At 45.0% G+C, this 16,673-nt stretch overlaps 1 protein-coding gene across 1 annotated transcript in view; it reads right to left on the bottom strand.

Moving 5' to 3' along the window:
- Window positions 1-980: 980 nt before the first annotated feature.
- LOC128112303 (interferon-induced GTP-binding protein Mx2-like) overlaps window positions 981-16,673 on the bottom strand; it is a 37,832-nt gene continuing 22,139 nt past the window's right edge. Inside the window, exons 7-13 of the mRNA XM_052741343.1 lie at window positions 13,997-14,075; window positions 12,888-13,010; window positions 12,341-12,482; window positions 6,470-6,628; window positions 5,410-5,486; window positions 3,033-3,284; window positions 981-1,506 (exon numbers count right to left, since the gene is read on the bottom strand). Of these exons, the coding sequence (XP_052597303.1) occupies window positions 1,276-1,506; window positions 3,033-3,284; window positions 5,410-5,486; window positions 6,470-6,628; window positions 12,341-12,482; window positions 12,888-13,010; window positions 13,997-14,075 (1,063 nt within the window). The 3' untranslated portion in view covers window positions 981-1,275. The remainder of the gene's footprint in view (window positions 1,507-3,032; window positions 3,285-5,409; window positions 5,487-6,469; window positions 6,629-12,340; window positions 12,483-12,887; window positions 13,011-13,996; window positions 14,076-16,673) is intronic.

Here is a 16,673-nt window from a genome sequence, read left to right as displayed (position 1 = left end):
TCCCAAGTCAGAGATGATAGAGGTTCACGGGTCAGAAGACATGTAGGGTGGGGTCTATTTCTAGTTCTGGCATTCCTGATGGTTTAGTGCTCCTTCAATGGACCTGGTGTCAGGACCTCAATTAGGCATCTGTCCCTGGCTAGTGTTGTGACTGCACCCAAGGCTTCCTAACCTTGAAGGCAGGAAGTACAGTGTGGATTTGGAGCTGAGTTCTAGGAGAGTCAATCTGAGGGTGAGGCTTGTGTCCAGTCATCTCCCAGTCACAAAGGGACTCTGTAGTTCTCCTGTAGGGAGGGTATTGTCCCTCAGCTGACCTGGTCCTACCCTGGGTGGTTTCTCTACCAGAGCTGGGTGTGCAGAGCTTCCTACAGCCTCTGCTCACATTGGAACTGCTTTATATTCTGTGCAGGCCAGTGCCCAGTGCATAAAGAATGCACGTGTTCAACAGTTTGTCTTTCCAGCTTGTCTCCAATTGCTGTAGTTCCTAGGAAGTAAACCCTCCGTGGCCCCCAATTCCCGAAGGAGTTGGCTTTAGTGGTCCACATATTTACTACTTGCCCGTGGGGAACCAAAGAGGCTCTCTGTTAAGGCCTTGCTCAAGGTCAGAGAGTCTCAGCTTGCTTTACACAGCAGGACTGCATAAGGAGATGTTTTGCCACAGGCATGTTTACCAGGTGTTTGGCTGTATGGTGTGCTTTGATCTTGCAAGGGGGAGGTCTTTTGCCTCTCCCTTTGGCATATTATAAAAAACCTTTTGGAATAAACCTCTGTTCTGTTGGGTATTGACCCAGTCCCTCCCGAGCTATCCTGTGTCTCTGTCTTTCTCCTCGTCATCTAGGTCTATCTTTCTATCTGATATTTTCTCATTCCTCTCTCCACCACCCAAGACCCTTAATAGGTGGGAGCAGGTTAGAGCTGGACTCCCACATTGCCCTCTATTAACTGCAGTCCTGTGCAACCCAATTAAAAGTGAGTCAGACAAGTGTCAAGAGTGGTTTATTAGGAATGCAATAAGCAGCTCCCAAGATCATGGACCATTTATTCATCAAAAGTTGTTCCTGGCAGGATGCACAGAAACAGATTGCTAAGAAGGTGGAGGCCAAGGTGGGAAAGAATCTGAGCGTGAAGCTATTGTCATATCAGAAAAGTGGCATCCTCTACCTAATACCAGTTCAGAGGCTAAAGAGTGGTAGTATAGCTAGCTAACAGGAAAGGCAGGGATACCTGCTGTCCCTGACGCATTGTCCATGATACACAGAGAAGGGCAGGGCCAGCTTAACCAGGGAATTTGACTAGCCATTGGTGAGCCTGGGCCAGCCTTGACAGCCGCTCCTTCAGGAACTTCCTCTTCTCGCTGGTGTCATTGCGTTCCTTCAGGAGCCAGCCACAGGAGTCCTTGTCCTGCAGGAGCTGGAGCATGCCCTTCTGCAGCTGCTCAGCAAACATTTTCAGGATGAAATACTGGATGATCAAAGGAATGTGGCTGGAGATGCGGTTGTAAGCTTCCTGGAAGAGGGAGAAACAGAAGACTTGAGGGAGAGGCACAGGGAACCTGATACCAGGTCATCTCTAAGTAGTGAGATCCTGGCAGGTACAGGCCTCATCCCCCTCAGTGTCCTGGCAGAGCAGGTCCAAGGTGTCTGCTAGCCTCTGGATCCCACCAGTTTCCCTGACCATCAATCAAATGGGTTTCAATGGAAAAGAGTAATATGTACTGGAACGGAGTCCACAGAGACACCCCACCTCCATTTCCAAATGGCTGATCCCTTTGCTGAGAACATTGCTTGCCTGTCCTTAAGACCCAGGGTTCTTGGCAGCAGGGAAGCAGAGCAGTCAGAGTCCTAAACGAGCTGCCTGAAGGAAGACAGACTTCACCTGCTCCACCCTCTCTCTTAGCTGTCAGCCCCATTCCCCTCAGACAGGTTGCTCTCTGAGTTAGATGACACGTGCTGGTGGTTTCCCAAGGTTGGAGGCTCTCTGGTTCTCATTTTCCTTCTTTAGGATACAAGATTACCACGACCACAGCCCTCTGGGGATGGTTAAGCAGATGTGTCACAAGACATCAGAGTTAGAAGATGCCTGGCAAGTGATGAGCAGCTGGTCACAGTTTAGGCACAACCCTGAGTCATGGCAGGAAACAGGCTATGTGTTCTCTAACCACAGACAACCTGGGTGAGGCCTGTCTCCAAATGCCAATGGGAAAGCCTGAGGTTCACATATGGGGGATAATAGAAGGCATAGAGACCCCAGATATCTAGATGTTGGTGCCTTGGATGGGAATAGGGCCTTGACTAAAAGGAAAGATGATGTCTGCAGACAAAAAAGCCCTGATTCATGCTATGACATGTAGGGACATTGAGGACATTATGCTCTGAGAAACAAGTCAGGCAGGAAGAATAAAAACTCTACCATCCCACTTAGTGAGGTTCCCCAGAGTCATCAAAGTCCCAGAGACAGAGAGCAAACTTAATATCTACAGATGCATAGCCATAACACCCAAGAGCCCTGTGCTTGGCCACATGACAAGGCTGGTCTTCTAGCAGCCAGTGACAGAAGTCTGTACATTAGAAGGTCACCACGACTTTCCCTGTGTGGTTGCTTCCAGGTCCCTGTGGCTTTGGCTGAGTAGGACCTCATATACCTGGATTACATGATGTGTGCCCTACCAAACAGATGTCAGGACCTGGCTTCCACTTGATGTGTGCATGGCATCCCAACACTGTGCTAAGGGCCCCACACTCCATCACAGGTGCTTGGGATGCTGAAAATATATCTTATAGAAAAGAAAGCTGATGCTCTGGGAGTCTAAATTACACAGTCAGGATCACAAGGACCATAAAAATCAGATTTATGTGGTTCTAAGCTCCCTGTTCATCTGAATGAATTTTAATTCCCTTCTTAGAGGATCACCCAGAACTGCAGGACTGAGCTGTCCTGAAGTCTCCACGCAGATCCATATCCTACACAGAAAGACACAGAAACAAAGGAAACAAATGGCCTGACACCCAGTTCCAAGGGGTTCACACATTTACCTGGCGGTAGGCGTCCAGATGCTGAAAGATCTCAGCCATGGATGAGTTCTGTGAAGCTTGAGACTGAGAGGAAGTGAAGGCACTTGACTTTGTCTTATTCTTCTCCTCCTCAGCTTCCTTCTCTCTGACCTTCTGCAAGGCTCCATTGTAAACTTGGTCCTGGCAGTAGATAATCTGCTCCATCTGAAAGTGAAGTCGAATCATCTTCTCTGCTTCCTTTTCTTGTTCTAATCTGATGTCTTGAAGTTTGGACTGCAAGGAAAGAGAAATGTAAGCCACCAGTCATCAAGAAATGCTGGCCAAGTAAGAACACAGGAAACACAACAGATCGACATGCATCTGGTCAACCAGCAGAAACAAAAGCAGTCATTACCTGGGAGTATTCCTTGTACCCTCTTGCTCAGTTCATCTATGTTACACCCAGAACTGAGGGTGGAAACCAGAGGAAGCCTGAGCCAGGTGTGAGTAGCTCCTTATTTAAAGGTCAACCTTCAGTGTCAACTTGAGTGGATTTATTTTTAAAGATTTGTTTATTTATTTTATGTATGTGTGTGTATGTGTGTATTGCATGCATTTGTGTGTACCATATTCCTGCAAGTGCCTACAGAGGCCAGAAGAAAGTACTGGATCCCCTGGACCTGGGGTTACAAATGGTTAGAGGCACATGATGTGGGTGTTGGGAAGTTAACTCATGTCCTCTACAAGAGCAATAAGCATTCTTAACCACTGAGCCTTTGCTCCAGCTTCTTGACTAGGGTTAGAATCACTCAGGAGACTTGTCTCTGAGCATGTCTGTAAGGGTATTTCCAGAGATGTTTAGGTGAGGGGGCAGACCCAACCCAATTGGTCAATGCTTTCTTATATAGTTTGGGCTTCTGAACACAGCACTCATCTGTTTTCTGAACAGGGCAATGTGACTAGCTGCCTCATATTCCTTCTGCCCTGCCTTCCCAGTCACAATGGACTGTGTCCCCTCAAACCAGGAGCCCAAGTAACCCTCATTAGGTTGTTCTTACCAGATATTTGCTCACAATGAGAGGAGACATAAGGAAAAACCTAGGTGAGGGACCTGTGTGAATTCTCAGCCCTGACCCAGCCACTCTCCCTGATCTTTTAGGCACTTTAACATCTACATTAAGGAGATGACTTCCACCAGAGAGTGTGCAAAGATAAGAAGGGCTCAGTCTAGGTCAGTCACCTCCTATGGGTCTCGTGTCCTGGGATTTCAGGTCAGCCATGGAGGACAGCCATTGTCTAGAGTGGATCCTGACCTGACCATTGCAGGGATAATATATGCAAAGCTTGGTGCTGGGTGTGTCTGCAGCTGCACCTCCCATTTACCATACCTTCCAGGGAGGCCTCACTGCTTCCACTTTGGGAACACAGACCCATGATACATCCTAGGTGTGGCCTAGGCAGGAGAATGGCAAAGCCAATGGCCACCTGTTTAGGCCCTGTCTGCCTGGACAGGGGCTGAGTTTCTTGGCCATGTCAGACCCTATGGAGGTAGAGGCATTCCTCTTTTCTGCTGTGTTCCTCTAAACAGACTCAATTTCACACTCGGCATCCTAACTGTTAGAAACCAGCCCAGACTGCTACCCTGGCCCTGAGACTCCACTAGTCCGTCCCTTTCCTCAGCCTCACAGACTGTCAGCTATCCTACTAAGCAAACAGGATCCCAGATACCTGGATTCATTTCTTGTCTTGGGAAATAAGTTTTCTAAGGCACATCACACACATCAAAGGACATCAAAAGGCTCCTGATGGGTATCATCTGGTGATTACCAGTGGCTACATTCCCCCTCTTTCCCTTATGCATGTTCGGATATCAGAGAGCCTGGCTGTAGAGTTGTAAAACCGTCCCCCTACTCAGAGACTTACAAGAAGGGAGCCTGAATCTGTTCTGTGGGCCTGATTCCTCTTCAGACCCCTGCCAGAGTTTCTTTGGTCCTGGAACCTGACTTTCTTCAGAGTCACTGGTAGACTGTTTGTCTGTCTGCCTGTGACACTAACAACTATTCTAATAAATGTCTTACTTCCCACAATCCATCTCAATGTCACCCCTGAGCCCCACATCTGACAACTTTCACTCAATGTCAGGAGTGTCGTCCTATACATGGCCCTGTGAGCCTCCCTGACAGAGTACTGTGGATTTCAGCATTCATCTCTGTTCCTCCCCCCCTTTTCTCCTTCCTCTCCCTGCCCACACTTTAGCCAGAGGGCAGCAGTAGCCTCATCAACAAGATTCAAGCAGGAGCTTAAGCCTCTTCCAAACAAGCACAGGAAAGGAGAAATAGTCTCAGTCCAAAACACTTGTTCTCTACCATAATGAACACCTGTTCATTATGCTTTAAAAATAATACACACTTGGTTTTACCTTGGTAGTTCTGTGGAGGTTAAAAAACTCAGCAAAATTTTTTTCAGAAACACTGGAAAAGGCGACTCGTACCATTTCTGATTGAAGAGAGAAAAAACATTTTAACACAGTAAGTGGTTAAGATGTGTTCACTCTGTGTAGATGCAAACCAGGGTAGAGGTGAGGGAGGTGGGTGCTCTCCTCCTCCCTCCCTTCTTTCTTTCCTGTCTCACCAATGATGAGGGAGGTATACCCAGGCTTCTAGAGAACTCTCCTTAATATATATATATATATATATATATATATATATATATATATATATATATATATATATATATATATTATATATATATATGTAGTGGGTAGCCATTCCAGCTTTGATCTGGAAGTTCCAACCCCCATTGAGACTTCGGCAACTGTCCCGCCTACAAGGCGGGGCCAAGGGAGGACCCTGAAGACCCGAGATCTGGATCGGCGGGCGCTCGCTCTGTTGCGGGACCCTGGACTGGAGAGGTGGACCGAGCAGAGCTCCAGAGAACACCGCTGGACTGTGATACACCTTCCCCAGACTCCGCGACCTACCTATTCCTTAATTTGTAAGTTACGCCATTAAATAAATCTCCTTTTAACTACGTGGAGTGGCCTTAATAATTTCACCAATATTTCCTGTCTCACCAATGATGAGGGAGGTACACCCAGGTTTCTAGAGAACTCTCTTTAATATATATATATATATATATATATATATATATATATATATATATATATATATATAGCTGTAGGCTAAGGGTGGTCATCACTTTACATGAAGGACTCTGGCTATGCTTCTTACAGGTTCCAGCTAAGGGCCTAGGAGGTTAGGTGACTCTACCCTCTGACAGCAAATCCCTGTGCCCACAGGGTCAGAATGGACTGAATTTTTGAACACCACAGTGGCATCTAGAGCATAGAAACCCTGCCACCTACCTAGAACCAGCCCTAAGGACAGTTCTGGGGTCAGCATTGCCTTTGTCCCCTGTCCCAGAAATAAAATGGCTGAGAGCAACAGAAGTATTTCTTAGTGACCCTGTATAGCACTCACCAGTGACCCTGTGCAGCATGTCTACAGCTGGCTTTTCCAGGACTTTGATTTGACTTCTTATGATGTTCTCAAATTTTTTGTAGTTCACAAACCCTGGCATGTCTCGTCCTCGATACTGTTTTTCAAATTTCCGGACTTCTTTACAGAAAACATCATAACCTACAATAGGAGGTGACCATTAGTTGTTTTATAAAAAACTATCTTGCAGATTGTTCTAAATGAACCCATTCTGCTCTTATTGAATTTACTGAGATAAAGTGAAGCTAATAAATATCTGCAAATTGGAAAATATTTGGGGTTACAGAGAAGAATGAAATCTCAAGGCCACTTCCCTCAGTTGAGGCAAAAGGCAAGCTCAGAGCCACAGACCACAGCAGAATCCAACAGGTGGAAACCAGGGGAAGACATGGCCTCAAAAAGACCTTGAGTGTGTGGGTTAATGAATCCAGCTGGATTTGACCAAAGAAGAAGAGACAGAGCACATGGCTCACAGGCCCTGTGGCCTCTAGATGGCATCAAGAGCTGAGTGGGAGAAAGGTGTCCCTCAGCAAGAAAGGACAGGGCTAGTGAGCACCTGGATGGCCCCAGAGTGACCTGATCTCCCTGTTTATGACACAAAACACTTAGTCCTTCTCCCTACTACTGGAAATGGGTAGCAGACTCAGATGGCCCCAGCTTCCCCTGTGATGAACTGGTTGTTTTTATATTTTTTTTTATTGTACCATTTTATGTGTATGGTTTGGCCTGCATGTATGTCTGTGCACGATGTGCATACTATGCCTCCAGAGGTCACAGAGAGCCTCAGATCCCCTGGGTTTGGAGTTACAGATGGTTATGAGTCCCCATGTAGGTCCTGGGGATCAAACCTAGATCCTCTGGAAGAACAACCAGTGCTCTTATCCACTGATCCATCACTCCAGCTCATCAGAATATTTTTACCTAAAAGAAAACCAGCTGATTAAATGTGGTGATATTTTATTTGTGCTGAAATGTGGTGATAAGTTATTTGTGTTTTAATAAATAATGTTTGCCTGGAGATCAGAGAAAATAGCAAGCCATTTTAAGTAAACAAAGAAGTCAGGCAGCAGTAGCACTCACCCTTAATCCTATCCCTTAGCAGGCAGGATCTCTGTGTGTTCAAGGCCACAACAGGGAACAGAGCCATGCGTGATGACACACACCTTTAATCTCAATACCAGCCATAGAGCCCTGGAGGTCTGTACAAACCTACTTTAAGTGACAGAACTGTGTAGGAAGAGGAAGTGAGGTACCTGGGCTAAGACAGCCAATGAGATGGCAGAACATCAAGGCAATAAAGGCGCAGATAAGACTGGAAGTAACTCACATTTGAAAGCTGCAGAGTTGGTGAGGTAAGGTTAGCTGTGGCTTTCCCTATTTTCTTTCTCTAAGGCTTTCACCCCTATATTTGGCTCTGTGTTTTTTTATTTAATAAGGCCATTTAGAAATTCATCTACAATTAAACAAGACTATAAATATATTCTGAGTCATGAGCCAAGCTCCACAGCTTAACCCTTGATTCTGTGAAGTTTCTGTCACCTCTAGGATCTGCTGCGTTCACCAGCAGTCGGTGCCTCCCTTTCTGCCCTCTCTCCAACCCTGCAGCCTCTGCTCTGCTTCTGTCTACACCATGTATGTATTCTGGGTGTTTCTGAAATGGAATCACATGCCACTGACTGCTGTGACTGGTCTGCTGGTTTTCACTTAGTATCCTGTCATCAAGGCTCACCAGCCTTATACCTTGTATCTGTACTCCTTCCGTTCCTTTCTTGGGTTAATATAATCCACTGAGAGATGCTAAGAGCTGAATTGCTTCCCTGATAATGCTTGTGCTGTGGTCCTAACCACCCAGTACCTCAGGAGGGGACTACTTGCAGAGAAGGTTTTTAAAAGAAATTACTAAGTAGAAAGAAGTCTCTTAGGGTGGTCTCTAATCCACTGTGTCTTGTGTCCTTACAGGGGCTGACAAGGACACATAAATATCCAGAGTAAAGGACTTGTGAAGACATGGGGAGAAGACACCAGGTTCAGGGTAAGAGGACTTGCATGATTGACTTTTTTCTTATTGTAGAGGAAAAGGAGTGGAAGTGGGCATCCTGTGTTTGCCTCTCTGAGGGCTCACTGCTGTAACCCACAGCAACTGTACCATTTCATGTTCCTCAGCAGTGACCAGGGCTTCCTTTTCCCTGCCTCTTCTCCAGCACCTGCCAGTGTCTGCCTTTCTGATTCTAACTTCCCTAGGGGCTGGGACAGGAATTATCCCTGTGTTTTCATTTGCATTTCTGATGCCCACGGGCCATGCAGACTTTGAGTGTTTTGTTAGTCATTTTTGTTTCAGAGCTGAGACCCAAACCCAGGGCCTTGTGCTTGCTATGCAAGCACTCTACCACTGAGCTAAATCCCCAACCCCTGTTAGTCATTTGTATATCTTCTTTTTAGAAAAACATCTTTATAGTTTTTGACCATTTTCTAATTGGATCTTGTTCTTGTACCTCAGAGTTGTAAAGCTGCTTCATATTCTAGTCTCTAGGCCCCCCTCTATCAGATATAATGGCAGGCACTTCTAAGTTTTGGAACAGACATTGACTCTTCCCTGGAGTTAGGACACACTGCAGGGCTTATAGTGTCAGCCTCAGCTGTCTGGACTTAGTAGTGGTGAGTAAGGCAGAAATGGTGGGCACTGTGGAGACATGGGGAGTCACAGCCTTTAAGTAAGTGTCTCATAAGGCTCTCTACAAAGGCACATTGCTACCCAACCTGACCACCTGACATACCCTCCATTAGGGGCTAATGGATTCTACATGTAGCCTGCAGGAGATAGAATACTCCACTTTGTACATCTGTCACTCACAGCCAAGGGAAGCTATTTGTCAAAACCTCTGGTTTGTTCAAACCAATTCTATGTTTTCATCAAGGCCCTTTAGGGAAGGTAAAGTCCCTTGGAATTCCCCTCCACCATGGCAGCTTTCTCAGCACAGACGTGATCAAAGAACTGATTTCTTGTACTTTCTCTCTGTTTCAGATTTTGAAGCTATGAAGATGAGGTGGGGTGCTGCCTGCACTTGTATTATCTTCTCATTGTCATAAAGAAACATAGTAAGATGCCCCAGGATTAAGTCCCTGGACAGGCAGCAGTTTCATCTAAGATTAAAACTTTCCATTTTGAGAGGTGCTTATGAAGGCACAGGAAGTTAGAAAGGAGGTGAAAACAACTACATCCTCCTGGGAAGCTCCTTAAACTCAGGAACTCAACAACTCAGTGACTTCAGAAAGTCCCTGAAACTGACTAGATTCACCAAGCCTTCTCCCCAAATGTCTATAAACAATAGGGACTGCTGAGAATCACTCTCAGATAGGCTGAGCTGCCTGGAAGAAGCAGAGACCAATCAAGCCGTCTGGCATAGCCTCAGAAAAATTGAACAACTCTGAACTTCCTCACTAAACTGTTAGGCTGCCTACAGTCTGTGCCCTGTGCTCCAGATTTCCTGAACCATCATCCATGCTGGAGTGGGCTCTGAGATTACAGCTGTGTTTGAGTCATTTCTATGCCTGTAAGTAACTCCTCATCCATATTCCTGGAAATCAACCCATGAAAACTCATTGGTTCATGCTGTGGGATGGTCTGTATGTCAAGTGTGTTGCTGATTGGTCAATAAATAAATCACTGCAATCAGTGGCCAGGCAGGAAGTATAGGCAGGACAAGGAGGAGAATAAAGCTGGGAAGTGGAAGGCCAGCCGCCACGATGACAAACAGCATGTGAAGATGCCGGTAAGCCACGAGCCATGTGGCAAGGTATAGATTAATGGAAATGGATTAATTTAAGCTATAAGAACAGTTAGCAAGAAGCCTGCCATGGCCATACAGTTTTGTAACCAATATAAGTCTCTGTGTTTACTTGGTTGGGTCTGAGCGGCTGTGGGACCGGCAGGTGAGAGAGATTTGTCCTGACTGTGGGCCAGGCAGGAAAACTCTAGCTACAAATGGCACCCAACGTGTTGGCAAGAGTTTCCACCTAAAACCTGAGAAAAGATTCTAAAACGGAGCTAAAAACAGCTTCCTAATTGTCTCTCTCAAATGAGTGGCAGCTACCGGTTTGAGCTACTGGTGGGTTCCTAGCATGTGTGCTTGACCTGCAGTATGGCGGGAATGAGGCTTCTGCAAGTGGCACATTAAGCTGCGTTGTGGATTTAGCCTTTGCTAGTACAAAACAAAAAAAGAGGTTTCTGGGCTACACGCTGCTTGGATAAAAGCATAGACCCACGATAGCTCCCAGAGCTGGCAGTAAACGTACCACTGCCATGTTGGGAAGCTGAGTTGGGCGGAGCCAGCAGCCATAGCGCCGTTTCAGTCTTACAAATGCTGCAGTTTAAAGCAATAGATTCACAATAAGACAGATTCAGATGTAATAGTTTACAATGTGTGTAAAATATACGTAGGCTTAAAAGAGACAAAAAAGGTGATATATACAGTTATATAAACAAATACATAGTTTTAAAAAATAAAGTCTTTAAAGAGACAGTAAAATTAATATAAAAAATAAGCCACGGAAAGATGAATATTACACAGAGAATCTGGATTATGTTGTCTTTGGGATTTTTAACTGCAGAAAAACATTTGGTCATAAAAGATGTTGAGTTAAACCAATATGTATATTTTAAAGATACCTTGACTTCAAAATTTGGATGTAAGGATGTGTTGCTTTGGAAAGGAGACTCTGCTTTTGTTCCCTCAGAAAGCCAGAGGCTATGGATTTGTTCCAGATTAAGATACATCAGGTTTGACCAGCCAAGACCCCCTGAAAGGTCTCCGATGACACCATGGCCCAGATGATCCAACATCCAGAATGGTTTGAAGGCAACTGGCTCAGACAATACAGACTCATGGACTATTCCATAATCCTAAAATTTTCTTTGTGTCCCCATAAGAAACAGCACTCCCCTCCAGCAGGAAGTAGTAAGAGAAGCTATGCCCAAATTCCCAAATTATATGTAATTTTACTTTGTTAAGGTTAAAACCTTCCTTTTTGAAAAAAAAAAAAAAAAGAAGAAGAGGGGAAGTGCTGTGGGATGGTCTGTATGTCAAGTGTGTTGCTAATTGGTCAATAAATAAATCACTGATTGGCCAGTGGCCAGGCAGGAAGTATAGGTGGGACAAGGACAAGAATAAAGCTGGGAAGTGGAAGGCTGAGAGAGAGACACTGCCAGCTGCCACGATGACAAACAGCATGTGAAGATGCCGGTAAGCCACGAGCCATGTGGCAAGATATAGATTTATGGAAATGGATTAATTTAAGCTATAAGAACAGTTAGCAAGAAGCCTGCCACGGCCATACAGTTTTGTAACCAATGTAAGTCTCTGTGTTTACTTGGTTGGGTCTGAGTGGCTGTGGGACCAGCAGGTGAGAGAGAATTGTCCTGACTGTGGGCCAGACAGGAAAACTCTAGCTACAGGTTCACCAACTTGATCTTTGCTGGCACCTGTACTTTGGTTTGTTGACAGTTTCCTATCTGGTGTATTACTGAATTTTGTAAGTTGAACTTCATTCCTAGTGTACTGGCACTGAAAGACTGGCATTTGAGAAGTTAGTAGGACATGAGAGTTCCATCCTCACAGAGGGTGTGTGTGTCTTCATAACAGAGGCCAAAGAAAACTGTCTCTCATCCTCCACACATGAGGATCAAGATAGATATCATCTTGGGAGCAGAGATGGAGACCTCACCAGTCACATCTTCTGGTGCCTTGACCTGGGACCTCCTAGGAACCAGAACTGTGAGTGATGGTCTCCTATTGTCTATAACAATGGAGTGTAAGATTGTTAAGGATGATAACCCAGATTGAACAAGATACTCACTGTTTTGGGAAATATTTTCGATCTCTTTACTCCACAATAAGAACTCATCTAGGATCCTGGTGAACAGGCAACATTCTCCCTCCTCCATATTTTCCTCCCCTTGTACTATGGCAGTGATGTCCTGGTTAAAAGTGTTGATTTTCTGTCAAGAAGAAAAACATCAGGATCAGCAGAGATCTTTCAAGCATGGGGTCAATGTAGTAAAAGGACATGTGTGCCCTGAAGGTGGGTGAGCCACCTCCTCCTCCTGGGCCCAGCAGAACGCTATTAAGGAAGGACATTTGCAACAGGAAATACCTCCCTTTTCCCTCTTCCTTTGGGATCCTTAGGGAGAACTCTTCTGTCAGTGTGGATGAAATGAAAATGCCCCCTACAATCTCCACCCTGCGCTCAATCATAGTCTCTGTCCTGACTCCCTTCTTAACACTAAATGGACAGGATTCATCTCCATCAGCCTTGGAGGCATGAGATCTGAAGAGCACCAGGAAGAGATTCATGTGTAGACAGTGATGCAGTTATCATGCCCAGAACTATGGACAATGCTCACTTCAATCAGGAAGAAAGTTTTCTCATTGTCATCCTCTGGTATGTCTGCACCATACTTCTGCAGCTCCTCACTTGCAGTCTGGTGACACTTCTTTATTTGATTTTCCAACAAAGGCAGAGTTTTCTGAAATGGAAAGAGGTGAATAGGACATAGAAATATAGAGTAGGAATGCAAACAAGGCCCCAAGCTTGCTCTACAGAGTCACCATGACACATGGGAAGCATTCTGAAGTCCTGATACTATTTCCCTGGTGCAGAGCAGCACTTGAGAAACATCCCTTTATAAACAGGTTTGCCCATGCCTGCATCTGGTATGCAACCCTGTCCACTGATCATGGTTGCCTCCTAAAAGAGCCACCCAGAGGAACCTCCTTCTTTAAACATTGACATGAACTCTCTTCAGGGTGATGCCACAAAGTGCCTTCTAATAGCTTCTGAAACAGGGGAAGTTATAACAATACAAGACTCCTATAACAACACAAGACTCCTAAACTTCTGTGTTTCTTTCACCAGGTCAAAAGCTGCTGAGGATTCTTGTTTCCAAGGAAGAGGCTGTCCCCAGGCATCTCAATGCACAGAGTTCAGCAAGAACAGGCCTGCTTCTGTCTGCATCTTAGAGGCCCAGAGGGAGTCACTCAAGATCATGGTGTCCTCAGATGCCTGGATCTCCACCTGCATCCTGGGGACTACAGGAAGTCCTTGAACACAGGAGGAGCCCAGGGGAAGATCACTGCTGAGTTTCTTTCCACAGCCAGTTCTCATGCAGATCTAGACATTAAATCCACATGTGCTGAGTATTCTCAACACTCCAGGTGGAGAACTAAGGTGGTTTGAGATGCAGACTCCACCAAGTCAGAGAAAAGTGAACATGGCTTCTATCTGAAGAACCCGTTTGAACTCAAGCTCTCGAGATCAGCTCCAGAATGGGGGTTCACAGCCATGCCTCAGAACCTAAGGGTGACGGCAGCAAGAACCAGCAAAATCCTTCTGATGCTGGAGTTACAAATTCACAAACAACATATCTGTGCAAAGAGATCTTGACCAATTTATGTTCCCAGGATCATCCCAGTCCCAGTTCAGCTTGATGCAGACACAGCCACCCAGGCTTACACAGATGTGTGAGATGAGCTCTGTGGTCAGTCTCTCTGCCAGAAGGGGCACTGTGGCCTTCCCATCCTCCAGAAGAACACTGAGGGAACAGGAGAGAGGATCCCATTAGACTTGGCCAAAACACAAGTCTGCAGCCTGCTGTGGGGGGGCCAGGGTCAGTCTGGGTACTTTCAATGAATAGGTATCTTGAGACTGGTACTCATGGAGTACTCAGAGATGGTTTTGTACAATGATACAGGGGAACCAACTAGACATGAAGCTACTGTAGCATTCAGACCCACCTCCTGGAATCCTGGCCAATAAGCAGATAATGCCTGCCCAGTATCTTGATACCATCCTACATTTCTTTAAGAAAGGACTACTCCCCCTTCACACTCTCTCTCCCCCCTCACCATGAGGTAGCACATTCCTTCTCTCTTTTCTCTTCCTCTCATCTCCTCCATCTCTCTATCTCTCTTTTCCTCTCCCCTCTCTCTTTCCCCCACCAAATAGAAGTCTCCACTGAGCACTGTCTGCATGGCATCTCTGTCTCTTACCTGCCGTGGGGTACCCTGACTCAATCCCGCCAATGTCTCTCTCTTGCAGTATCATAACATTGGTGCCATCACTCAGCAGGCCCTACCAGCACTTTCTTCTGTCTGCTGGCAGTCTGAAACATCGTTCAGAACCTAAAAACCTTCAACACTCATTCCATAATTGGTAAGCCCCCTCCCTTCTGGCCATTTTCCATGGGTGAGGATTTTGTCTCCCTCAATCTCTGGGATGCCCAAAATTTTAAAGCCATTAGATCTCATATTTCTCTACCTCACTTGTACAAAATGTGCCTGTCACCATATCTCTAATGGCTGACAGTTAGTCTTGGCCTCATACCCCTTATACATCAGTTTTCACGCTTTCACTGAAAATGTCTTGTCCTGTTCCATCTGTGTTCCTTCCCTCCCAGCTCCTGGCCACTGCTGCCACCCATGGCATTGGGGTGAGCTGCACAGAGCATAGCCCCCCCCGCCAGCCTCCTCTGTTGCCACTAGTCAGGATGCCTCTCTTGTCTTCTGCTTCTCCCTTGTTTTCTCCTATCCTACTGCCTCTCAGTCTATACCTACAGTCCTATAGCTCATTCTTTATACTGTAAATTCTTATCTCTGGCTTTTTAAGTTGGTCAGCTGACAGTTTCCTGGAGTTTTGTCCCTCATTCTATTAAAAAAGTTTATTTCTTATGTACAGATGGAAATGTGTGGTTGATGTGGCTACATGGATGTGTTTCTGACTGTCTTTTAAATGCTTGAATTTGTTCCGTATATGTTCTGTATTTCTTGTAATAAAAAAATAAAACATGTGACCACGAGGTCAGGTGCCAGAGGACAATCACATGGTCAGGGCACCATCTTGACTAAGGTCACAGACAGACAGGTCATGTGGCCCCACTACCACCTTTAGTAAGGGCAGTGAGAAGCCACATCCTGTCTGTGGCTCAAGCATGGGCAGGGTATGTGTTGCTTCAGCCTCCACCCATCCCTCCTGCCCAATTAAGTTCTTACCAAGCAGGGAAGGGGCCCCAGGCAGCTGTGGGAGGATGGCAGTACCAGGCTTGCAGTACCCTGTGGGCAGGGCAGCATGCTCCTGTGGCCATAGAAACTTGTTTTTATGACTCTTTGGGTCACAAGGATCTGTTCCCATGCTGGTGGGCAGAGCTTGCTCAGAATTTGTCTCTGAGCTATGATTACTAGATTTGGGTTAGCACAAGTTCAAATGTCTTTTTGATATAAATAATGTTAAAATTGTTTTATGCTGTTCTTCATTGAAAAGCTGGCTCTAGGGTTGGATTATGGCTCTTTCTTAGCTAGACCCAGGTGGACTTTAACAGTTTTGCCAGGTGATAGCCTCCAGAAGCCACAGTAAAATGGAACAGACTGAGATCTAGAAGGCAGGCTAAGTATCTGCCACCAAGGATGGGATCAAAGAAGTAATCCAAGAGGATTATGAACAAAATCCCAGATAACAAACTTTAGATTGTTTATATTGTTGTAGCTAGATTATGGTTATGCCATGTTTTTTCCCTCTTAAAATAAAAGAGGGTACTTTATTTTTAATATTACAGAAAGACATTTGAGGGATTTTAAACCTTTTCTTAAAAAGTTTTAAGACATTGAAATTTATAAGGCTATAACCAACTTATCAGCTCATTTTATATATAAAAGTCAAGCCTCACTTTTTCTAAAGCTATTAGGTATCTCTTGATAAAAATGTTCTAAGATATTAAAGTCCATACAAACTTTGAGGGTCTCAAAAAATGATTCAGGATATAAATAACAGTTATAAAGACATAAATAGATGATTTAAATACTTTAGATTACTTTCCCCTTTTATAATATTGTTATATTAAGATTTCAAAAGTTCAGGGTCTGACATTAATAGAATTCTGATACTATTTGGGTTACAAGCTCAAAGTTTTAGATTTTCTTTTGTTGTCTTCTAAATATTAACTTAACCTTCTTATCAAGCCAAAGACACCTCCATCCAATCTGTACCTGGCTCTCTTTAAACAAAAAATGGACGTATTTTAATATATATCTGTAATTTTGCTGAGACTCAAAAATATGAGTCTACTCCTTCTGTTTCACAGATACCCATTACCTGCTTTTCTATATATGGATTTCAATACTGATTGGTAATACTAATA

This window comes from Peromyscus californicus, unplaced genomic scaffold (genome assembly GCF_007827085.1).
Source record: "Peromyscus californicus insignis strain IS unplaced genomic scaffold, ASM782708v3 Scaffold_16__1_contigs__length_79575227, whole genome shotgun sequence".
Taxonomy (NCBI): domain Eukaryota; kingdom Metazoa; phylum Chordata; class Mammalia; order Rodentia; family Cricetidae; genus Peromyscus; species Peromyscus californicus.
The sequence above is the reverse complement of the archived record's forward strand: the minus strand, read 5'-3'. Positions and strand labels throughout refer to the sequence as shown.